This window comes from Tiliqua scincoides, chromosome 13 (genome assembly GCF_035046505.1).
Source record: "Tiliqua scincoides isolate rTilSci1 chromosome 13, rTilSci1.hap2, whole genome shotgun sequence".
Taxonomy (NCBI): Eukaryota; Metazoa; Chordata; class Lepidosauria; order Squamata; family Scincidae; genus Tiliqua; species Tiliqua scincoides.
In genome coordinates, this window is record NC_089833.1 from 971,834 (window position 1) to 996,845 (window position 25,012).

Here is a 25,012-nt window from a genome sequence, read left to right on the forward strand (position 1 = left end):
GATGCAGCTGTCACTACCCACTCTGCCAAAGATCTCCAGCAGCTCATGGATCGTTTTAGCAAGGCCTGCCAAGATTTTGGACTGACAATCAGCCTGAAGAAAACACAGGTCATGGTTCAGGATGTGGACTCACCTCCCTGCATTACAATCTCTGAGCATGAACTGGAGGTTGTCCATGACTTTGTGTACCTTGGCTCAACGATCTCCGACACTCATTCTCTCGATACCGAGCTAAACAAGCGCATCGGTAAAGCAGCTACCACGTTTTCCAGACTCACAAAGAGAGTCTGGTCCAACAAGAAGCTGACGGAACATACCAAGATCCAGGTCTACAGAGCTTGCGTCCTGAGTACACTTCTGTACTGCAGCGAGTCATGGACTCTCCGCTCACAACAGGAGAGGAAACTGAGCGCTTTCCACATGCGCTGCCTCCGACGCATCCTCGGCATCACCTGGCAGGACAAAGTTCCAAACAACACAGTCCTGGAACGTGCTGGAATCCCTAGCATGTATTCACTGCTGAAACAGAGACGCCTGCGTTGGCTTGGTCATGTCGTGAGAATGGATGATGGCCGGATCCCAAAGGATCTCCTCTATGGAGAACTCGTGCAAGGAAAGCGCCCTACAGGTAGACCACAGCTGCGATACAAGGACATCTGCAAGAGGGATCTGAAGGCCTTAGGGATGGACCTCAACAAGTGGGAAACCCTGGCCTCTGAGCGGCCCGCTTGGAGGCAGGCTGTGCAGCATGGCCTTTCCCAGTTTGAAGAGACACTTTGCCAACAGTCTGAGGCTAAGAGGCAAAGAAGGAAGGCCCATAGCCAGGGAGACAGACCAGGGACAGACTGCACTTGCTCCCGGTGTGGAAGGGATTGTCACTCCCGGATTGGCCTTTTCAGCCACACTAGACGCTGTGCCAGAACCACCTTTCAGAGCGCGATACCATAGTCTTTCGAGACTGAAGGTTGCCAATACAAATATACTTTAAAGGCATTTTATATTTATTTATTTTTACTTTATATAAGTTATATTTATATGATTTTATACTGTGTATTTATATAATTTAAATTTAATATTTGTGAGTTATGCATAATTTAATTAACACTTACTTTATTTCTGCTGTCTGTGCTAATGATGGATGTTTCAGCCCAGCCTCTGCACGTCTACTCAGAGGTAAGCCCCACTGACCACCAACTCCCAGGAAGGCGTGGCTAGGCGTGGTCTGCAGCCTCCCCCACCAACTGCGACCAGCCCCGCGGAGACGCTCTAGCCGCCCGCTCTTCTCTCCCTCCCTCGGCCCATAGAGTCTGGGGAGGGCGGGACAGAGCGGCCCGGGAGCCGGAAGTGACGGCAGCTGCGCGGCTGGTGCTTCCGGTGCGGCTGAGGCAGGAGGCCGGGCTGGGAGAGGGCGCGAGCCGGAGAGCGCGGCTGGCTGCGGGCGAGAGGAGCTCGGTGGGGCCGCTGGGGGAAGCAGGCAGCGGGCGAGGCGAGGAGGCCGCAGCGGCGCCGCCACCATGAAGAAGCAGTTCAACCGTATGAAGCAGCTGGCCAACCAGACGGTGGGCAGGTGAGTGGGGCGGGGGGGAAGAGTAGGAGGGCTCCCGTTGCCATGGAGACGGAGCCAGCGCGGCCCCCGCCTCACGTTGCCATGGGGACGGCGCTCCCCCTCCTGAGCTGAGCCACCACCAGGCTGAGCCACCAGCGGAGGGGAGGCGGGTGGGTGGCGCCCTGCTTCCTCCCCCCTCCCCCCTAGCCCTGCTTGGGCTTGGGGGCTGAGGAGACCCCACCTTGACTGGGTGTGTGGGGGCTCTGCCCTGGTGGTCCTCACAGGCGGCGGGGCCACATCACTCATCACCCACCCAGCGCATCATTACTTGCCACAGGATGTGCCACAGGAACTCCTTGCCACAGGACGTGGTGATGGGTAGAGTGGATAACGGATGTCCTTTTCTCTCTCACACAGCTCCAGAACAGTCACTAAAACTGGGTGGTGGGGGAGTCAGAACAGACAAAAGAAAATGTTTCTTTACCCAGTGTGTCCTTAGTCTGTGGAACTCCTTGCCACTGGATATGGTGATAGATAGAGCAAATGCTCTTTTCCCTCTCACACAACATCAGAATCAGGGGATAGCCACTAAAATTGAGTGGCAGGAGAGTCGGAACAGACAAAGGAAATATTTTGTTAGCCATTAATCTGTGGAACTCCTTGCCATAGGATGTGGTGATGGCATCTAGCCTAGATGCCTTGGAAAGGGGACTGGGCAGACTCATGCCTCCATGAGTCCATCACATGTTACAAGCCAGTGTGGGTGCGCGCAGTCTCCTGGTTCTAGAAGTAGGGCTGCCTCTGAATGCCAGGGAGTGGCAACAGGACACAGGTCTCTTGTTGCCTTGAATGCTCCCTGAGGCATCTGGTGGGCTGCTGTGAGATACAGGAAGCCTCTTCCAGCTGGGACTTCCTTCTAAAAACATTCAGGCTTCCTAATGGCTCTCACTGTGCCTTCCTGCATCACCTGCATGTTTCTCAGGTGCCTTGGGGGTGAATCCAGTTTCTGCCCCATCCAACACTTTGACAAACAGGGATCTTTTTTTTTCCAAGCACCTGCACTCCTGTGGGTGCCTCTTTTCCTTCACCTCCTTGAGAAAGAGCCTGCTTGTCCACTGGCATCAGCTGGAGAGGGTTGGACCCTTTTACTTTGCCCCCTTAGAAGTGTGTTCTCTGAGAATGTGACTTCTGTGCAGCATCCATCCCTGCCCCTGGAGACCCATCCGACTGGACCGCCTGACCTTTTGTCTTTTCACCTGAGTACTGCCTTATTATGCAGAACTCTCCGTTAGGTTCAGCTTAAAAAAAAATCTTATATTTTTAGCAACAAGTTGTCAGAATTCCACTACCTTAGCCAGCTTGGGTGGCTGAGCCTTGAGCCAGAGAAGTGGGTGTGAACATTCTGAAATAAATACATCTCTCAAAAGCAAGTACTCTCACATCTGACACACTTTGCAAGGTGCATTGGTCAAAGAACAGCTGGTTTCTTCCAAAGCAAAAGCTGAAGGGTCCTTGTTTTTGTGGTTAAACTGGCTTTAGCCCAGTTGGACTTGAAGGCCTGCCTGTTGGACTCCATGTATTTTGTGCACTGGCTGTTTTGAGTGGTCTGAGTGCTGGCGTGCAGCGGGTCTTGGGGTCATGCTAGATCAGCCTTTGTGTGCTGTCATGTCTACTTGATCAGGTGTTTCAGAAATACATGCCAGGCTGGCACAGTGAAACCAGTACACCGATGACCTGAGGTGGTTCATGCCTCCAGTGTCTTGCGGTGTGTTACATCTTGCTTCCCCGCCCGCTCCTTGTTTCATTTCCTGTAGCTTTGCAGAGATTGTTGTGTGTGGGAGGGAACCAACCCAACCTTCTCACCTCACTGGCCTCTGAGGTTAGATCATAGAAGTGTAAGAACTGAGGCAGGAGAAAATGGTTTGGTTTGGTCCTTCCTTGGCAGTACTGTGGTGAAGAAGAGGCTAGGAAGCAAAGCAGGAGGTTCTAGTCCTGTTTCATAAATTTTGTCGGTGGCCTTGGACAAGCTACCCTTTCTCTACCCCAGCTCCGTATCTGCAGTACGAGGATAATGCTGACCATTTCTGAAGGGCCATTGTAATGATCGGCAGAAGAGAATGTGCCTTAAATGCCTAAAATGTTACTTACATGTTTGATATTTTTTATGGTTGCGCTTGGATAGTAAAAGTCAATATTTTAGTAATATCAATATTACTTGGCTTTTTAAAGCAAGGGTTTCACATAACTCTTTACAGCAGTGATTCTCAAACTTTTAGTAGCAGGACCCACTTTTTAGAAGGAGAATCTGTCAGGACTCACCAGAAGTGATGTCATTATCAGAAGTGACATCATCAAGCAGGAAAATTTTCAACAATCCTAGGCTGCAATCCTACCCACATTTACCCAGGAGTGAGTCCATTTACTATCTTTGTTAAAGCATCAGTGTAGTAGGCTGTTAAAAGTACACATCTGTTTCATTTCCCCAAATGCAGTCACATACCATGGTAGCATTAAGTCTAATATATTCAAAATAAAATATTGAAATGAATGGGGACTCACCTGAAATTGGCTCACGACCCACCTAGTGGGCCCCAACCCACAGTTTGAGAAACGCTGCTTTAGAGCATTCACAGAACTTAGTTGTCCTTAAACATTGTTTGTATTCGGATACTAGGAAGAGGTGTGAGGTGGAGAGATGATGGGGTTTTCCTTGAAATCAGTACCAATTTCATGCAGAGGCGAGATTCAAACAGATAACCTCTGGTTCACCAGCCAGCCTTTTAGCTGCTTTGTGCAACAGGAGCTGTCAAAGTAAAGCTGTTCCAGCACCAAGACCTGTTTTGGTTCCCTTCGTAGTCTTCACAGTCAGAAAAGGAATTTGGAATAAATATCTAAAAAACTTGCTTGAATTCTCATAAGTGACTCTGGGAACAGTGCGGGAGTGTACAGGACTGAAGGTGACCTTTGCTGCGCAATGAGGGTGGTGTGGGGAGTGAAGGCCTTTGCTGCAATAACTGAGGAGCTTCTGCTATCAGCATTTTAATTTATTGCGGGCATTCTCAGGGTGTTGTACTTAGAGTAGCTATCAGTTTGCATTCCTCTGCTAGATACAGCGTTAATGTAATTTGGCCAGAAGAATGGCATTCACTTAAAAATGCTTGTGGATCTGCTGGCACAAATAAGCAAGGAGGCACATTCAGAGTTGGAGGGTCTGGTCTGAAGGAGCATGAGGTAGCTGCCTAGCTGAAGCGAAGAGGGTCTGGCATTGGTCGCTGCCTGGGTGGGAGCCCTGCGTACATCACTCTGAGTTTCTTCACAGGGGAAAGGCAGGACAGAAGTTCTTTCACAGTCTTGTCCATTGCACTTCTGCTTCAGTTTCAGATGGGAACTCTTGAGGAAGTGGTGGTGTTCCTTAAACAAATCTGGAGTATTGTGGCCTGCCAAGAGCACGACTTTCCAGACCAATTTCTCCTTTTACCCCAGGCGGTTTCAGATCACATGACCTACACAAACCAGGGGTAGCAGCAATCCCAGACAATGGTTTTGAAGGTTCCTGATGTTGTTTCTTGCCAATGGCTGAGCAAATCTCAGCTTAGTTAATACCTGGAGTGTGAGCTATTGAGGGGGGAGCCCTGTTTACTATCTCTGATGTTCTTGCAGCAAGTGAGGGTGATGATGCGTTAAATGAAATGGAATATTCCTATCTTGGTTTGTTGCATCCTGAAACAATCTGTTTAAATTTGTAGCCAGCAGCTGTCTTAAGGTTAGCTGATTATTAAACAATCATTTAAAAAGTTGTAAATATAAATATAATAGGTTTGTTTAAAAAAAAATTAAACCTACGCCTGAAAGCACTTGTCCCAGTCATATTAATGTCCCTATTTTAGCAGGGGGAGAGTAACTGGCCCACCTCACCCCAGCACTGTCTGTTCTAGTGGCTGTCTGCTGGTATTCATTTGCATCTTTTTAGATTGTGAGCCCTTTTGGGACAGGGAGCCATTTAGTTATTTGATTTTTCTCTGTAAACCACTTTGTGAACTTTTAGTTGAAAAGCGGTATATAAATACTGTTAATAATAATTAATAATAATATTAACTCTGGCCACTACAAAACAGTATGAATATTTAAAAACAAAGAGTTATAATGTTTTTGAGAGAGCTTTCAGTCAGTGCCCCTGAGAAGAGAGTTCAACCTCTCTCTCTGTCTTGGAACCTGACACTCAAATGGTAGTGCTGAAGAGCATGTTTCAGGTGATAACAAGAAGACCATGTAAGCAGTTGTCTCTTCTGCAGAAGGACTTCACATGGGGCATTCATGTTATGGGCTTCATTTGAATTTGGTGCCCTGTTAGGAAGCAGTGAGGGTGCAGCAGCGCAGTGAAAAGCTTCAGGTTTCAGGAATCTGGCAAGTGACTTGAGCACATGATGCACACCTTCCAGGAGCGCAGGAAAGGGACTCCACTTGCATCGTTTGCCATGTGGAAGATGAGGGGAAAGGGGGTTGTCAGACATGCTTCCTGGTTGACAGCATGGTAGTGGGGAGCCCTTTCAGTTCGGCCAGGCTTCTGACTTTGCCTGTGCTAAAGTACGTGTTTGGAAACTTTTGAATAGGGACTGGGTTGGCTGACGCAGGGCGTCCAGAATATTTTCTAGCAAAGTGTCCTTCTTTTTCCGCATTTGAAATAGCAGTCATTCCTGCAGACTTTTATAAAAAGCAGCTGGGGGGGCATTTGGTGGGATTGACAGCATTTGGAGGGCTTTCTTCCCATGGCTTCTTGCCAATGAAGTCTCCCACCCAGTACTTGTCCTATTAGGAAAAAATTGTGTGGGCATATAGTTTTTCCCATCAAGAGTTAAATAGCAGCTTTTCTGGGGGAAAGGGGAATGGTTCAACAGGAAAACCGTGTAGGGAAAGGGGTTAAGCCCCTCTGCCTGAAACATGGTCCCAATCTAAATCCTCCCCCAACTTCTTTTTTAAATATGTAAAAAGATGGTAGAAGTCATCCCACATCTCTGTTGTTTTATCTAATTTGGCTGTCCTCTTTTCCAGCTATCCACAGTTAGTTTTGTGTTTCTCCAACTTCCTGAAATACTACTGTCATTATAAACTGGTGCTGACTCCTCCTCCTCCTCAGGCCTTTCAGTGGGTGGACTTGCCTGTCTTGTGTATTCCTTTCTTGCCCACCCAGCAACTGTGAACCTTCTTTGCTTTAGGCGATGTGTCTATCTGCCACCATGTCTATCCACTTTGTGCACCTGTCAAAGCATGCTCCTGCCTGTGAACAGTATTTGTTTAAAATATTTTTATCTCGCCTTTCACCTCCCAGCAGTGAGATGCATGAGGCGATGCACAATAAACTGGAGACTGCAATGGTAATCTTTAAAACAAAACCAAAAAGCAGTGTAGTCACATAACACCGGGAAGCAGAAAGGAAAAAATGCACACACAACAGCAGAGCTGATCTAAATCTCCAAACCAATAGGAAAATGAATGATGGCTGTTGGATTGCAGGCAAAGAGGAAGCTGGGGCCACCATGGAAGGGGCCACCTCTTGCAGCAGCACCACTCCATGCCTCCTTATGAGTGAAATAGGCAGGAAGACCTCCCCAGTTCACCTCAAGGGATGGGCCGTGTCAGAAGGCTGGGAGCCTGGCCCTAGCTTTCAGGGTGCCCAGCACTTTGACTCACACTCAGAAACAGTCCAACATCCCGATGTGTTGGTCCATCTGGACTGTTCCAGACATTCATGCTATGAAAAACTTGGTATGCCTTCCAGGTGTCTCTGGGGTCCTTTTTATTTTATCTGAGGGGTTGCAGATCAGCATGGCTGTTCTTCCGGAACCGGAATAGGTCTTGCATTGCTTCCGAAACATGTTCATGTTCAGCCTACTGTGCCCTCAAGTCTCCACCCACCAGTTCACAGTACAAACACTGCATGCCGTCAGAATAACTCAGATTCCAAGATGCCAGAATAAAAATGCTGGGGGGGGGGGGCAGAATCAAACACATAAATGCCTGTACAGTAATTTTGTTGTGTCTTGCGGCAGATCGGTTGGCTCCTGAACCTGTGCTGCTCTGGGTCTAAGTGTGCAGGTTCCAGTCTCCTTGTTCAGTCAGTGGTTTGAGACTGGGTCCAAGGAGTGGTTTAGCATTGAGGCATGGCTGCTACTCCTTTTCCTGCAAACGTTACTTCTGACATTGCATTTGCAAGTGACTATTTACTTGTTCAACTGAAGCTGTCGTGTTTTTCTCTTGTGTTCCCTTCCAATCCACCCAACCTGATTAAATGATCAGCAGAAGAAATTACTCTGGGCTTCCTGCTGTCGAATGAATCATTTCATTGCCTTCCTCCCCCCCAGCGTGTATTTGATCTTCCACATCTCAACATGAGCTGCTGTTGTATGGGCTCTCAATTAATGACTGTAACTTGTTCAAATCTCCTAGAAGGCTGGAGGAAACTGAAGTTAATACGTTCATTAATCTTCCCCAGGCTTAGCTTCAGGAATGTTTTGAATCTGCTTCCAATAGAAAAGCTGCCAAGGTTGTGGGCTTTGGCTGTAGCACAATCTGGAATCGGATCTCTCTGTATTCCCTTCCCCTCAATTTTTCTCAACTCTATTTTTTTCCTGACAGGGCATTCTTGATTTTAGTGATGCAGAAAAATTTAAAATATCCTGTAACTTGAGTTTTGAACTTTCATGGTTTTATCCTGGCACATTCTTCAAAACAGATGCACAGACTTGAGTGGTCAAATCTTAAGGAGCCTGAATCCTTGGACTTTTGTTGTCCTAATTTAGCTCAGTTGAGGGTGGATTTTTTTCCTTTCATTGTTTGATCATTATCCTTGCTGTGATTTGGGAGCAGAGCCGTGCCCCCTCTCTGGGATACAGTGAACTCCAGTGATCAACTTGAGCTGCTTCAGACACAAATGTGCTTTCTAAATACCATTTGGAGAAATGATGGGAATTATGATTTGGGCAGGCAGGCCAGTCCAGCCATTGGTTCTAAGGTGTGGCTGATTTGGCCTCTCTCAGCAAGTCAGAGGTTATTGCTGTTGCCTCTGCCTCTTATGCAGCCTTCCTGAATCAACTTCGCTGCTTGTTGGCAACCTTCAGTCTCGAAAGACTATGGTATAACTTCTGCATAACTTCTGCATAACTTCGCTGCTAAGCATATCAATTGTAGGTGTGTTCCTTTCCCAAACTCTGTTTATAATCTTCCTTTTGTGTTTAACAATGAAACCTGCACTGTCCTATTAGCCAGCCATAGGCAGCAGTGGCTTTTCCTGAGAAGAGTGAACAAATCCCTACCTTAACTCAATTTGTGTGTTTGCTGTTACAAAAGAATGCAAGTCTTGAGTTGACAAGGACTGTGTAACTCTAAAGTCTGCACATTCCTGCATCAGCAGATTAGGGCTCAGTAAGTTTGCTTTGGGTCAAGGAGCCAGCCCAGAAGTTTAGGTACCAGACACACTTTTCAGCTTTTAGGTCTTTGTTTTAAACACAAAACAAACAAATTTATATGCCACCAATAAATATAAATTAAATTTTAATAAGGTTTAAATTAGAATTTTTATTGTGTATGCACACAATTTTTATATATACACACACACGCATAGAAAAGTATGAACTTCTTGTGTCATATGAAACAGCATATTTTGATGTGAAATAGCATGTGTGCTATATGCATACTTCCACTCACACATTGCATTTTTCTGTCTTCCAGCTGTTGCTGTACACTTCATTTTTACATCATTTGCTAATAAAGATTAATGCCTCAACACAGAGGCTAACACACCCACTATATAAAAGGCTATAAAAGGTAATTTGTGACTCATCTACTGCTTATTCACTTACCTGAAATTTTCAGATTGGCACACAAGCTGTGCTTTGTGCCATGCACAAACAGAACGTCCATCAGATGTACTCATGACAGCAAATGACACTAGGCAAAGAATTCAGCACTTGGATTCGCTGTTGGAGATGAACAGTTGAGTGGCACAGTTGCTACTTTTCATGTTTTACTGTTGCTACCAGCCTTGTGTGAAATGAAGGTATGGTATGGAATGCTTAGGTCAGGGGTGTTAAACTCATTTCATAAGAAGGGCCGAATAGCATTCATGATGCCTGCTGAGGGCTAGAAGTCATTAGGCAAGAAGTGATGTCATTAAACAGGTCATGACCAAAAATAAGCACTTTTTTCTCACTTAGGAACTCATTAGCAGCAAATGACAGAAGAGAAAATACTCAAACCTTGACATATTTCAAGATATGGGAGAGCCCAATTTTCATGTGGGCTACCCTTTCAGCAGTAACATCTCAGCACTGCTCAGTGCCTGAGGGCCGGATAAAAAGCTTCCACGGGCTGCATCCAGCCCCCCGGGCCTTATGTTTGACACCCCTGGTTTAGGTCCTCAATAGCATGCCAAAAACTTCAAGACCATGTATAAAATGAAATCATCTGTGCATATTTCCTAGGTATTCTGTAGATTACTGAGTTTGTTATCGGCATTAGGTGAAACTAAGATGAAATACTTAGTGAAATATTTTGCTGAAAACATGGTAGACATTATATAGAATACGTAGACATTGTATTAAAATCATCAGGTAAAGTATATCAGGTCAGGACAAAATAAGCTTTTTTTGATACTTTGCCAAAACAATGTAGGCATGCTATACAATACCCTAGTTTCACATAATGCCGCTAACACTAGCATGATGACTTGAAAAGAGGTGAATAACTATTGAAAATGCTAGGTACTCCGACTGAATTTCTACACCCCATGGCAACCTGGCATCCAGGATTTGTCAAGGGCTGAGTTAGGTCATCTTGTATTGGACTGTTTTGTAGGTTCTGCTTCAATTTTCACCCTGGCTGCGAAATTGCTAGGTGACCTGCTAATTCATCTCCAAAATAGGGATATTACACCAGCCCACCTTACAGGGCTGTTTTGATGGTTGTAGGACTTTGCAAAGTGCCTTAAACCCTGGAAATGTGCTTGGTATTAAAACTATGTCATTGCCATGTGACAACGCCTGCGCCAGGCAGCAGGCAGTGTCAACAGTGAGAATGTCTGGGTGTGATGTCAGCCTAACTGAGGCTCGTTGAACAACACTCCTGTGTACGATGAGTAACTTGGAAGGGTGGGTGTGTTCAGTTCCACACTGGTGACTGGTTTCCAGCTCATGAGGCTGTTTTGGCTGCAGTCCTGGTGGCTTCTTTTCTGACTCTCGTTGCCTGTCTGCTTTGTCATTGTTGGTTACAGGAGGAATCTCACTGCTTCTTTTGCTTTTCCTAAATAGTGACTTGTCATCCCAGATGCTGTAGACTCTAACCACAGGCCAGGGAGATTGCTGCATTAAGAACTGGCAGTTTTTTTCTGAGGATGAGAGGGACAGTGAAGGTGGGAAGCCAGCACTTCTTGATTTGGTCTAGTGGTTTTTTAAAATGTTGAAAGCAAAATTTGAGATTATGCTTTCTTTATCAGGGTCAAGTGCTCAAGAAAAAAGTTGATGATGTCCTTGGACTACTTCTCAGATGATTTTTTAGGAGAAAGCAGCAGGAAGTGCTGGGCTGCCCATGATCCAGTTTAGACAAGTAAAAAAGTATAGGCCAAGCCCCAAATTGCTACCTGAGCTCCCATCAGGAGCGTCTCTAAACCCCTGGTATGTTTTTCTTTTCTTTTTTTCCCTTTGAACACCACCACTACCTATGCTATTACATTTTATTTCACATACAGTAGTTTCAGTTTGGGAGAATTGCAGTGTAACCTGATCAGTGGCATTTCTGACACAGACACTCAAAATCAATCCCCCACCCCAAATTTTGCCCCGTATCTCTTTAATTTTGGGGAAATCTAGCATTTTCCCCTACCATTGCCTTTGCTGACATTGGAAAGTTTCATGTGGAGCTTATAAAAAATGCACTGGGCACCCATGTTTTGAAATGTGGGGAAGCTCTTTGTCCCCTGAATTCCAGGCCTCTAAATATTCTTTCTCTGTTACGGTGTGTAAGTGAGGTAGCTGTGCCATGTTCCTGGACTGTCACAAATTCAGTTTCAGTGAAACTAAGAAGCAATTATTATGAATGATACATGAAAAGGGGGATACAAACTCTGCACCGATATTTTGATATTTTTTGGGTGAATCACTTCCTTTTCAGCCTTCCCCATAGATGAGCTGAGATAGCAGCTGTTGTCAGTTGCTTTTGATGGGGCAAGCTTGAATAATATGAGAGGAGGGATTCTTTTGTCCCTCCCTACTTTGCATGAAACACAAACCTCTTGGGTCAACAGGATTTCCTTCGTTATTCTGAGCAAATATTCTTTGTATCATTAGTAATCTGTGAACCATCATGATTCAAGCCATATCCGCAATGTCTGTCGAAGTACTCTTGTCCTGATGCTCATTCGAACTGGTTTCTGATCCTGTAAGAATCCCAACAGTTGAAAGAAAGAGAGAAGAGTGAGTGCTCCTTTTGAATTTTAGACTGGAGAAATGTCTCCAGTCCTTGGGTCCCAGGGTCAGATTTAAAAGCGAGCATCACTGTGTCACATGCCAACCTTGTGCAAGGATAAAGGAGCCCCAGATTAATGCCATCTGCAAGGCCTGATATGGGCAGCCGTCTTCTGTCTTAAGCAAGTACAGAACATGTGTCTGTAACATAGCTCAGTGCAGGAAGCCCATTGTGACTGAAATTCTTATTTAAGCATTGGCTAGCATCCAGAGTTCTGCACAGTTCATTCTGCGTACCCAGTAGGGGGAGATTTATAAGAGCTTGGGTTTTTCCGTTGCCAGTCGCTTGTGCCACATGGCAACCATTTTTGAAACTTGGGGTGGGGGGTCTTTCAAAGGTAGATGGTGAAAAAAGGGACATGGGGGAGTCTACTCTTCAACGGGTCAGTAAACCCATGGGGTGCATCCAAACCGTGGCTGCTTCTTTGAATCCCAGACTGTGTATTCATTTCAACTGTCTCTGCTCCTAAATAAATAAATGAAATCTATTTCAAGACAGTTCCCATAAACAACAATAATTTTTTAAAAGTTATAACAATAGAAACTATGTGCTGTAGAAAGTTTACAGCAGGAAATTTATTCAAATTCAAGCACTTGCTCAGTCCTGTAGACTGAGCAAAACAATAACACCTGATTGTGTGTGCCTTGATTTTTGAGGACAACAGAATCCCTCAGGGAGGGTGTTCCCCAGTTACTTGGTTCAGTTTTCACAAGACCATTGCATGACTGAGGCCTGGTCCAAGAGGAAACCATGGCTTCTAAAAGTTTAGCATCTGTTTCAGGGCCTGACAAAATTTATTTTGGATCTAGGAGCCAGCCCCAAAATTAAGAGCAAGAAATCATACAGTATACCCATCAGAAAGTCCTGTCTTAATATTGCTGTTAAGAACACGCACACTCATCACACACCCTAGTACACTCATGGGCATTATAAATAAGAGGGTAATTATTAGGAGAGGCCGTGAGCCTCTCCTTGTAAAATACTGTGGACACGAACGTAGGTTAAGGAGCTTAACATACAGCTTAAAAGTGCCTTTGACACAAAGAAATTTTTGTAGAAGGTCAAACTGACCCAAGTCCAGAATACTCAGGGAAGAACTTCCTTCTCTGTATCTCAGCACACCATCTTACATAGAAATATAAGGAGGTATGGTTTAAAAGGAAAAATATCTTTGTTTAGGATCCATCTGACCATGCCAACCCCTCAGAAGCACGCCAGGCATGCCTTTCTAGTCCCAGCTGGGACACCAGAGCCCAGGTCTACCTACCGGGTAGATCAGGACTTTTGGTTGCCGCACCAGCCTCCGGCATCAAAGCCCAGTGCAGCTAGTATGAGCTGGGAGAGCTTCCTGCCTTTGGTCCTGGCTTGAAGGCTAGGCTCCAGAGTGTCCCCCTCTGTGTCAGCTTGTAACTCCTACCAGTACTGTTTATTTTTGTGGCACCCAGTGTTTGTCTAGCCCTAGTCTGTATCATCTTGATTGCTTTGCCATGGCAGGCAGTGTGGCCATTTAGTTGATGGCCTGCTATGGCAGTTTTCATCTGTTAAACCAGCCATTTTCAACCACTGTGCTGTGGCACACTGATGTGCCATGAGTGGTCCACAGGTGTGCCACAGGAATTTGGGGGAAGGTCATTTATTAGTAGGACCAATGGGAGATGTGAGCCCCCCCCCCCCCATTGGCAGCATGGTGTGCCTTGTCAATTGTCAAAAACCTGATGGTATGCCTTGACCATTTTAGTGCCCTGTCAGTGTGTCCTAAGATGGAAAAGGTTGAAAATCACTGTGTTAAACGATCCTCGGTCTGCTCTGCTCCTTAGAGTCGGGCGTTTGATCCTTTGCAATCCCACAGTCGTACAAATCTAGAGGCCATGTAATTTAAAGCTCTCCAGTTATGAGATGGAGTTGTGCGTCATCAGGATTTCTCTGTTTTGGATCCTGCCTCTGCTGCTAATTCCTACTCAGTGGCAGTGAGCAAGCCTTCTCAAGCTGCAGTATGAGGCTGATAGTGCTTTACAGGGTTCTGGTGAGAATTATGATCCTAAATGGCCTTGGGGCCAGGCCCCCTCCCATGAATCTACTTGGGTGTTAATGCCTTCTGAAGAGGCCCCTCTTGCACATCCTATCCACCTACTGCAGGGTTGAAGGAGATCCATGGGAGGGCCATCTAGGTGGTGACCCCCTCCTTATGGAACTCGCATCTCCAGGAGATTTGCTGTGTGAGTTTGTTTCTTTGCTCCATGAAAACCTGTTTATTTGTGGGCTTTTGGGGGTTCTGTTTAGTTCTTGGCTGGTTCTTTCTCTCTCCTTATGTTGGTTTATGGTTTTGTTTTCTGGCTCTTATGATGTCTGTCAGAGTTTCTTGCGAACAGCCTCAAGTCCTTCAGGGGTGACAAGCGTTGGAAATTTTTAAGAATGAATAAACTGACAAATGTGAAGTGTTTCATATTCATGCCACACCAATGCTGCCACACCAGTGCTATTATGATTATCTACCCTCAGTTTAGCCTACACGATTCAGGTCACAGTTCACTTCTCCCTTGTTTCATAATTGGTTTCCTGCATCTAATTACATGTGGCAAGTTCAAAGTCATCCACAAAGGTTTCGAGAGATCTTGTTGCTGCAGCAAATTATCCTTGAATTTGGGGCAGAAGAAAACAGATACTGGGACATCCACCCTTGAAGTAACATTGGTAACACTGCCTCTCTCCATATTCAGCTTGCATTTGAATGATCTTGCATCTCTTAGGAATCCAAGTTGCAGGCAGTCTTGGGACTAGAAGTCAGGCAAGTCATAATTCCTGTCGGTGGCAGTACTGGTTTTTGGTTTTTGGCAAAAGCTCTTTGAGGGCTCCCCAGTGGCACAGCCCCACAAGCTTTGGAAAACTCAAGCCAGTCATTTCCTCCCTCGTGCCCAGGAGCAAGGCAGCAGGTGGACACAAGCTCTCCTTCACATGCCACCCACAGCTACAGCAGCAACCATGTTTGCTCAGCAGTGCAGAGCAGTGTCAGATGCAGATCACCTCCTTTCTCACCCTGGGGCTGTTTTATAATTCCTGGATCATGCACTGGGCAACAGCCCGTTTGGGAGTTGTAAGGTGGTTCGGGGGAGAAAGAAGATGGTCTGCTGCCTCTTTCTGTACAATCATCTGGTAAACATTCCCATAGGACCTGCCTTGCCAGGTAACAGTGGGACACTCAAGACCTTAACTATCTCAGGATTTGGCCAGGCATGGACAGGAACCCCACATATGGAGCCCCCAGCCTGGTTCCTGATAGAATGAAACCTGCCTGCAAAATAGCAGGACCACTTGAAAAGCTTTAGAAGTTTGAAAAAAAGTTGCAGCCCTGGAAGCAAATGCAAAATCCTCTGGGTGGCCTGGATCCTCTGTTGTCATCAGACCACATTATCCTGGTAGCCCAGTGGCTCTCTCGCCGTTTCGTTTTTACCCTGAGGTATAGTGCATTCCATGCCCTCTCAAACCTGCCTCTAGCATTTTAAAACAGAATGGTTTTTATCTGTGAGAACAGCCACTCGTGCCAAATGATTTTGCAGGAAGGAGTGTGTGCTTGGAATTTATAGCATCGAGCATTATTGAGGTGGGTGACCACCTGTGCATCCTGGAAGAGAGACTTTGGTAGTCATGTTGAGAATGGGCTGTGCAGGAGCTGGTTCTTCAGCTTACACTCAGTGCACTTTAGTTTACTGGAAGGCCGCCCCAGAGAGCAGTGGAGGGGAGTGTCTGTCTCCATCAGGTCCTCCTTGTCCTTCCTGGTGAAACAGGCCACAGTTTGGAGGGGTGGGAATCATTCTGGACCACATGAACGTTTGGTCTGATCCAGCAAAGCCATTTCTCTGTTCTGAATACCAAGGCAATCAAGGGAAAGGTCAGTGGACAAAAATCACCCAACCTTAAGGAAGGGAGCCTGCCGTTTTGTTGCTGGGTGGTCTTGCTTCAATGTCCATATGCTGTAGTCAGGAATAAACAGGTCGGGCTGCTAAATGAGCCTTCGGTTTGTTTCGTCATCCATTGCATGAGTGGCTCTCTTCCCTTGAGACTGTGAATGTACTGCCATGATACATTCCACTGTACTTGTTTCCTGGGACAGCAGGGCATGGGTCTGTCATCATTGCAAGCAGCCACCCGAGCTAAGTGAGATCATAGGCTTTTAAGCAAGGAGGAGTTTCCTGTTCCAGGCGGGCTGCGTTGCATTGGGCTGAGGTGTGAAGAGAATAAAGCAGAAGGTCAGTGTGTGTCTTGGAGTGAGTGAGGCTGGTCGTGGGTTCCAGGACAAGAAGGAAACTGGCTGTCTCGTGTACTGGGGCACATGTCCTGAGCTCAGCGGGAGGCTGCACCAATTCATCCAGCTTTGTTTGGTCTTGACACCTTCAGGCAATTTGTCTGGATCCAGAGGCCTGGTCTGCCACATCAACTCTGTTCAGCTTTCTACTCTGAGGACAAATTCCTCTGTGAGGGGCCTTGATCACCAAGAAGAACAAACAGCATTCCTTCAAAATGTGGCGTTCGTTAAAATACTTTGGAAACCCCAGCTTTAGACATGGTGGTTTCTCGGTGCGAGCCCTGGTGCCTGTATCCTACGAAAGCAAATCCCAACTAAACCCCATTGAAATCAGTGAGACAAGTTAGGGCCCAATCATATCCAATTTTCCAACACTGGTGCAGCCACAATGCAACTCCATGGTAAGGGAACAAATTTCCCATACCTTGAGGAGGCTTCTGTGACTACCTCCCCATCACAGGATGTAGTGCATGCCCCATTGGCACGGCTGCACTGGCACTGGAAAATTGGATAGGATTGGGCCCTTAGTCATGACTGTTGTGTTGTTGTTGTGTTGTTAGTCATGATGACTATGTCCCCTTTGAAATTAATTCTAAGACTTCTCAGAATACGACCCAATAGTACTGAATGGTGCCTTTCTAGTAGTCACTATCACTTACCGAGTCCTGAGATTCTGTGCATGTCCCACCTCTGCCAGATACAGCAAGTGGATGTGAGAGGCAGGGCCTCCTAAGGGCCCAATCCTATCCAATTTTCTAGCACTGGTGCAACCTCAATGCAGCCCTGAGGTAAGGGAACAAATGTTCCCATACCTTGAGGAGGCCTTTGTGACTGCCTCCCCTTCACAGGAAGCAGTGCATACCCCATTGGTACAGCAGCACTGTACCAATGCACTGGAATGCACTGGAAAATCGAATAGGATTGGGTCCTAAGTTGTGGCCCCTACCCTTCTTAAGGAGGCCCACTTAGCTCTCATCAGTGCTTGCCTTTCAGCAGGGGGGTCAAAATATGGGCCTTTGCAACTTGTTGTGCTTGGCTGGCACTGAGCACTGATCCAGTCGCCCCTGGATGTGTGTCTGCTGTTCTGGAACTGTGCTGCAAATTGTGCTTCTGATGGCCATGTATAATATCCTCTTGTAGTCTATGCAATGTGGTGGTTGGTGTTCTGTTATTTCTGCTGTAGTGCGAATGCTGTTTTTTGGTGACGTAGACTGGAGCAGTGCTGAGGAGGGCAGCAAAGATGGTGAGGGTTCTGGAAACCGAGTCCTTTGATGAATGGCTAAAGGAGCTTGGTATGTTTAGACCAGAGAGGAGAAGACTAAGGGGGATACGAGAGCCATCTTCGAGTACCTGAAGCGTTGCCATGCAGAAGAAGGAAAGGACCCACCCTGTGAGGCTCCCGAGGGCAGTGCTAGGACAGGTGGGCTAACCATGAGAAAGAATGTATCAACCGTAAGAAGTGTCCAGCACTGGAACCGTCTGCCCTGTGCCATGGTGGGTCTTCCTTCATTGGGGGGTTTCCAGCAGAGGCTGGAGGGCCACCTATCAGGGATGCTGCAGCAGTTGCCTGCACTGAGCAGGGGGTTGGGCTAGATGACCTTCAAGGTACCTTCCAGCTCCCACATATTGAGCATGTTTGGCTAGCTCTCTCAGGCACTGTCATCTTGGATTGTGCCAGAAATAGCCAGGATTGTGTGAGAAATAGCACAGTTCTCACGAGATCTCGTGCAATGGTGGCACCTGGGAGAGCCGGGAAGGCCACCGGGGACATCCTGCCGTGCTCCTGTGAGTTTGCCATGCACCCTCAGGTCTTGTGCATACCAGTTCTTTTCTTTACTAGACCGTATGTCCCAGGGTTGTACATATAGTGAAGATCCAGGTCCTGGGACTGGAACCCTGGGAGTTGGCAGCAGCACGGAGGAATACACTCTCTTGTGTGGGCTATTCAGAGCTGCCTTGATCTAGTCTGCAGGGTAATGGCTGCAGTTGGTATTGCCAACTGGTAATACCAACTGGTATTGAAAGGCTGGTAATGCCAGTTGTAATCTAATAACCAGCACATGTGTGTTTCCAAATTGCTAGCAAGAAGCAGGAAGGCACGAATGAACCTGGCAGAATCTTAGTTTTCTTTAGACCGTGGGCAACAGTGGTCCCAAGCGCCACTGATCCCTAGTTCTGGCTGTGTGGTTTTAGAGAACAGGCTTCTGGGATCAAGGCCTTGACGTTTGTTGACATCGTTTCTCCCAAGTGTCCTATACACTGTCAGTGCTCTGTTTCTGCTCACACATTTCAATGGGTGGCCTCAAAGAACATCCTCTCTGCTCTCCATCTATGATATTGTAATTACAGCCTGCTTTTTGCTCTCATGGCAGACAAAATACAGATGGTGAAGTGCTCTCTGCAGTAAACGATACAGAAACGATTGCAGTTCTGTGGAGATCACATGCCAGGAAAGCAGTTTTGGCAAAGCCTCAAAGGCATGCTGAGCGTTGGGCTTAGCAGCTACTGCCAGGCTGCAATGGGGTTGTTTCTTGGAGCTCAGCATTTCAGAACTCTTGCGGGGCTCAGTTGAGACAGAGCTCATGTCCAGCTCCTGGGCTCTGTGACACACACGCTCTCCTTCCTGCCCTCGCTCTACTACAGGGTGTCCTCATTATTGGTGTTTGACTGTGTGTGTATCCTGTTGCTAAGCAGTATCAAAACAGACAGGAGCACCCAGTGACGCATGAGGTCAAGCTGGGCGTTCTGGATGGGATTCTCCAACCTGGCAGGGCCCCCGTGGCTCACTTCACAGTACTGAACTTAGCATGAATTCAAACTGACTGCATGCCAGGCTGTGGTGCCTGTACAAGGCCGATCTCTTTCCTCCACAGCAGTCTGTATATATTTGATAAACCTGCAAACTAATGAGAGGATAGTTGTCTTTAAATACAGGGTTTTATTTTTGAAATATTAAACTGTGAAAGCTTTAACTCTAGCAGGAGGGACAATAGGGCTGAAATGAATGCAAAAATATATAGCAAATACAAATCTAAGGCACATAAACTTGCAAAAGGCAAGAACTGACCTGGAGCCAGAAGGACAAACCTACCTGCAGCTGGAGATCACCTGGAGGCTCCTTTTTCCAGTTATCTTTGGCTGCTGAGGTTTGGTGGCTGGCAACTAGGTCTTTTCAGCTAGGGGTTCCTGCCTTTTGGTGTGCCCTCCCCAGCTAGTCCCCTCCCCTTGTGAGTTTTAAGTAGCAGCTGAAAACAGCATTACAGGCGTGTGCCTCTTAAGGACAAGGACACTTTCTCCAATCCCCATTGTTATGCAATTAGGCTGTTAAGCGAACATTCAGCCCAATCTAGTGCCTGTGTGAAGACACTGTCTGCACAGGCTACTGGGGACAGATGGCCTCTTCTTTGCATTAAGAGCCTCTTTGTGGTGTAAACAGACACTCTGCTGCAGGCTACGGGAGACCCAACTGCCTCATTAAGAGCATCTTTGTTGTGTTTTGACCACCATCAGTATATGTGGTCCGTCATTAAGCGAACAGCTAAGTGGTGTTAAGTAGTGTTAAGTGGTAAGTGGTGCAGCTTGTATTTGCCCAGGCAGGCCTTTTAATGCAAACTTCCTTTGTCTCATTCATTTCTGCTTTTTGTGAACATACTTTGCCTTGAAAACCCGTCAAAGTCTTTCCATTGCTGCTGTTTTGGTGGTTTCATTTTATATTTTGGCCTATAGGTTGCTTTAGATAGTTTTTAGTAAGGTTGGAATACATTGTATATTATAAGGGAAGCAAATGGGGCCCCCTGTCCTCCCCATAGCCCTGCTCTCTGGAGAAGGAAGCAAGGAGTCCTAACTGTGCATCAGCCCAGGGAGGGCTGAATAATCAAGGCCTCTCCTTTGATACTTTGGCATGTCTCTTCAGCTGCTACTATTGTTGAGAATGCAGATTATCAGGGACACAACTGGAACCCTGATCTCTTTCTTTTGCAGGTTTGCACTGGTTTAGAAGTGGTTTTTGCTAGCTCAGAGCTTCTGGGTGTTTGATTTGGCTCAAAATCTCTTCCACCAGTGGGTGCTGTCTTCTCACTACAGTCTCAGTGTCCCATCACTCCTTCTTCATTGTGTGTGTGTGTGTGTGTGTGTGTGTGTGTGTTTTCCTTTTAAAAATAGTTTCATCCACATAAGGAAACGTATATCTATTTCTTTATCAGGTGCTGTCTCTAATGGCGCAGCAGCCTCTTGAAAATGTCTTGCAAAATGTGCTTGTTTCTACGTCACGATGTGAACAATATCCTTTACCTCTAAAACAGCTATTTTCAACCAGTGAGCCACAGCACATTGTGTGCCACAGGCATGCTGCAGGATTTTGAGCACAGAGGTTGAAAATCGCTTTGTAATAAACCCTTTCTGGGTCCTGTGGCTCTGTTTTTAGTGCAACTATCTGTAGTAATGAATTGTCTGTTCCTCTTCCTCCGCTGGCAGAGCTTAGGAAGAGGAACAGACAATTTGTTACTACAGTTGCCCTAAAAACAGCCGCAGGACCCAGAAGCGTCTCTTGGAAGCCAGAAATGACATCGCAAAAGGTGAAGACTATAGAGGTCAGTGTGCCATGGCAAGAAAAAAATGTTGAAAACTGCCCTGAAGTGTGTTGAAAGAGGCTGAAAGACATCCTTAGCTGCCATGACTGTGAGTGTGATGATGATTTAAAGAGATATTCATCCTCACCAAATGATCTTGGTGCACTCTCGTCATCCCCCTGACCTGTGTGTTAGTCACTGGAAAAGAATGTGCGTTGTTGTACTTGTCAGCATGAGTGTCTAGCCTTCATTGAGCAGGTATAGCAGAGTGGCGAAGAGACTGGAGTTCAAAGAGTGGCGAAGAGACCCCAGTTCAAATCTTGCCTCTGCCACATTCACTAAGCAGCCTTAGATAAGTTACTCCTCCTTAGCCCCTGCAACACTATAGGAGTAGTATTACTTATCCGACAGGGTTGTTGTGAGGATCACATCAAGGCAGTACATGTGATGCTCATTGCTCACTCTGAAAAAGTGGCACCAGTGCTGAACTGTGCCCCACCAAGAATCATCAACTACTCTGTGAGAAGGCAGAGAGGCCTGTTCCTTATTTTTGTATTCTACTAATATGTAGAATTAAAATATGTATAATTCTGATATAATAGGTAGAATTTTGTTTTACTAATATGTAGAATTATTGCCCTAATGAAGAGAATAAAAAAGAACAAACTGTGGCAAAAGAAATGTAAGAAGGTTATACGGGAGGCCAAGCGAGACTATGAGGAACGCATGGCCAGCAATACTAAGGGGAATAATAAAAGCTTCTTCAAATATGTTAGAAGCAGGAAACCCGCCAGAGAAGCGACTGGACCTCTGGATCGTGAGGGAGGGAAAGGGGAGATAAAAGGAGACTTAGAGATGGCAGAGAAATTAAATGAGTTCTTTACACCTGTCTTCATGGCAGAAGACATCGGGCAGCTACTGCCCCTCCTGACCAAGGAATTAAGTCAGATAGAGGTTGAAAGAGAAGATGTTTCAGACCTCATTGATAAGTTAAAGATCAGTAAATCACCAGGCCCTGATGGCATCCACCCAAGAGTTATTAAGGAATCGAAGAATGAAGTTGCTGAGCTCTTGAATAAAATATGCAACTTGTCCCTCAAAATGGCCACAGTGCCAGAGGATTGGAGGATAGCAAATGTCATACCAATCTTTAAAAAGGGAAGGGGGGGGCCGAGAAACTATAGGCCGGTCAGCCTAACATCTGTACCGGGTAAGATGGCGGAATGCCTCATCAAAGATAGAATCTCAAAACACATAGACGAACAGGCCTTGCTGAGGGAGAATCAGCATGGCTTCTGTAAGGGTAAGTCTTGCCTCACAAACATTTTAGAATTCTTTGAAAAGGTCAACAGGAATGTGGATGTGGGAGAACCCGTGGACATTATATATCTGGATTTTCAGAAGGTGTTCAACACCAGTAGCCTCACCAAAGGCTACTGAAAAAACTCCACAGTCAGGGAATTAGAGGACAGGTCCTCTCCCGGAATGAGACCTAGTTGAAGACCAGGAAACAGAGAGTGGGTGTCAATGGGCAATTTTCACAGTGGAGAGAGGTGAAAAGTGGGGTTCCCTAAGGATCTGTCCTGGGACTGATGCTTTTCAACCTCTTCATAAATGACCTGGAGACAGGGTTGAGCAGTCAAGTGGCTAAGTTTGCAGACGACACCAAACTTTTCCGAGTGGTAAAGACCAGAAGTGATTGTGAGGAGCTCCAGAAGGATCTCTCCAAACTGGCAGAATGGGCAGCAAAATGGCAGTTGCATTAAAATGTAAGTAAGTGTAAAGTCATGCACATTGGGGCAAAAAATCAAAACTTTAGATATAGGCTGATGGGTTCTGAGCTGTCTGTGACAGATCAGGAGAGAGATCTTGGGGTAGTGGTGGACAGGTCGATGAAAGTGTCGACCCAATGTGCGGCGGCAGTGAAGAAGGCCAATTCTATGCTTGGGATCATTAGGAAGTGTATTGAGAACAAAACGGCTAATATTATAATGCCGTTGTACAAATCGATGGTAAGGCCACACCTGGAGTATTGTGTCCAGTTCTGGTCACCGCATCTCAAAAAAGACATAGTGGAAATGGAAAAGGTGCAAAAGAGAGCGACTAAGATGATGACTGGGCTGGGGCACCTTTCTTATGAGGAAAGGCTATGGCGTTTGGGCCTCTTCAGCCTAGAAAAGAGACGCCTGAGGGGGGACATGATTGAGACATACAAAATTATGCATGGGAAGGATAAAGTGGTTAGAGAGATGCTCTTTACATTCTCACATAACACCAGAATCAGGGGACAGCTCCTAAAATTGAGTATTGGGAGAGTTAGAACAGACAAAAGAAAATATTTCTTTACTCAGCGTGTGGTTGGTCTGTGGAACTCCTTGCCACAGGATGCAGTTACGGCATCTGGCCTGGATGCCTTTAAAAGGGGATTGGACAAGTTTCTGGAGGAAAAATCCGTTACGGGGTACAAACTATGATGTGTATGTGCAACCTCCTGATTTTAGAATTGGGCTATGTCAGATGCAAGGGAGGGCACCAGGATGCAGGTCTCTTGTTATCAGGTGTGCTCCCTGGGGTATTTGGTGGGCTGCTGTGAGATACAGGAAGCTGGACTAGATGCGCCTATGGCCTGAGCCAGTGGGGCTGTTCTTATGTTCATGGTCCAAGAGGGGAAAGAAAAATGGGATATAAATATTTTAAATAAAAATAAATGATTATTGAAGCTAAGAATAAGTGACAGTTCTTTCTTGTAACCATAATATTAGGAGCACTTCACATAGGATGGGGCAATGCCCCTTTGCTCCTTGTCCTAATGATTGAGGTGCCCTCAAAGAGTGTTCAGATAATGATATGGGGAGAGCCATATGTTTGCGTGGACAGTACTTAGGCTGAGATTGTGCGGGGCTGTTGGAAAGCAGCTGAGAATAATTCTGAGAAGTAGACCACAGAAGTTGCAGCACCCAGGAGCCTCGTTTCCCTCCTAGGTTAGGAATTCTAAGCCGTATTTTTAAAAACCTGCACATTTCTCAGTTGCACATTTTTCTTGGCAGCCAGTGTGGAAAAAACATAATTTGTTTAGTATTTGGCTGTGATTTTGGGCTGATGTTGCAAGGGAACTCCCAGGTCAGCTGCTGAGACGGAGGAAGGATTTGCTCTTCATTACACACTGAAAAACCCTTTGGTGTGATGGTGTGGAGCCTTCTGTGTGGTGGGGTTTTGAGGCAGCTTCATTCTTCTGTTTGTTCTGAGTGTAGTTAGTTGGGCACCCTGCAAAACAGGGATCTGGGGGACTTGCCTCGAGGTGCTTCTGTGGCATGAAGTGCTGTTCTTGCCCCCTTCAGTTGGTGTGACAGGTGTACCTCCTCCTGGAAAGAGGTGATCTGACCACGTTGATCCATGCTCTGATGCATTTTGACCTGGATTGCTATAGTACAGAGCATGTACCCTCCTGGACTTCTAATAGAGCTTCATTAACTTTCCAATTTGTTGAGCAGAGTCCCAAGGGCATGTTTGTGCCTTTTAGAGTCCTGAATGGTCTTGGGATCAGGGACCCTGCAGGACCTCTTTCTCCCACAAGGACCTGCCTGTCCCTTTGAATAACAGAAGCCTTGTTCTGGGTTCCTCCACTATAAGAGTTTAGGCTGGTGGCCGCTGGAGACCTGGATTTTCTTTTCATGATACCACAGCATGGAAATCGCCCTGCTGCTTTCAGGAATGTCTTTTTAGGGTTCAGCCAAGGCTGTCCCGTTTTCCCAAGTGCTTAATTTTTAATCATTGATATGTTTGCCCTCTTAGTGCCCTCTTTGGTTCCACCTTATGTTGCCATTTTATCAATTGGTTCCTGAGACTCTAATGCAGCGATTTTCAGTCTTTTTCATCTTGTGGCACACTGACAAGGCACTAAAATTGTCAAGGCAGACCATCAGGTTTTTGACAGTTGACAAGGCACACCATGCTGCCCGTGGGGCTCACATCTCCATTGGCCCTACTAATAAATGATCTTCCCCCAAATTCCTGTGGCACACCTGTGGACCACTCATGGCACACTAGTTGAAAATGGCTGCTCTAATGGGAGGGTATTGCTCT

The 25,012-nt window shown here is 46.2% G+C and overlaps 1 protein-coding gene across 4 annotated transcripts in view; it reads left to right on the plus strand.

Moving 5' to 3' along the window:
- Positions 1 to 1,385: 1,385 nt before the first annotated feature.
- ARHGAP17 (Rho GTPase activating protein 17) overlaps positions 1,386 to 25,012 on the plus strand; it is a 66,997-nt gene continuing 43,370 nt past the window's right edge. For all 4 annotated transcript variants that reach the window (XM_066640439.1, XM_066640440.1, XM_066640442.1 and 1 more), the window contains exon 1: positions 1,386 to 1,567. In XM_066640439.1, coding sequence (XP_066496536.1) covers positions 1,515 to 1,567 — 53 coding nt within the window. In that variant the 5' untranslated portion in view covers positions 1,386 to 1,514. The remainder of the gene's footprint in view (positions 1,568 to 25,012) is intronic.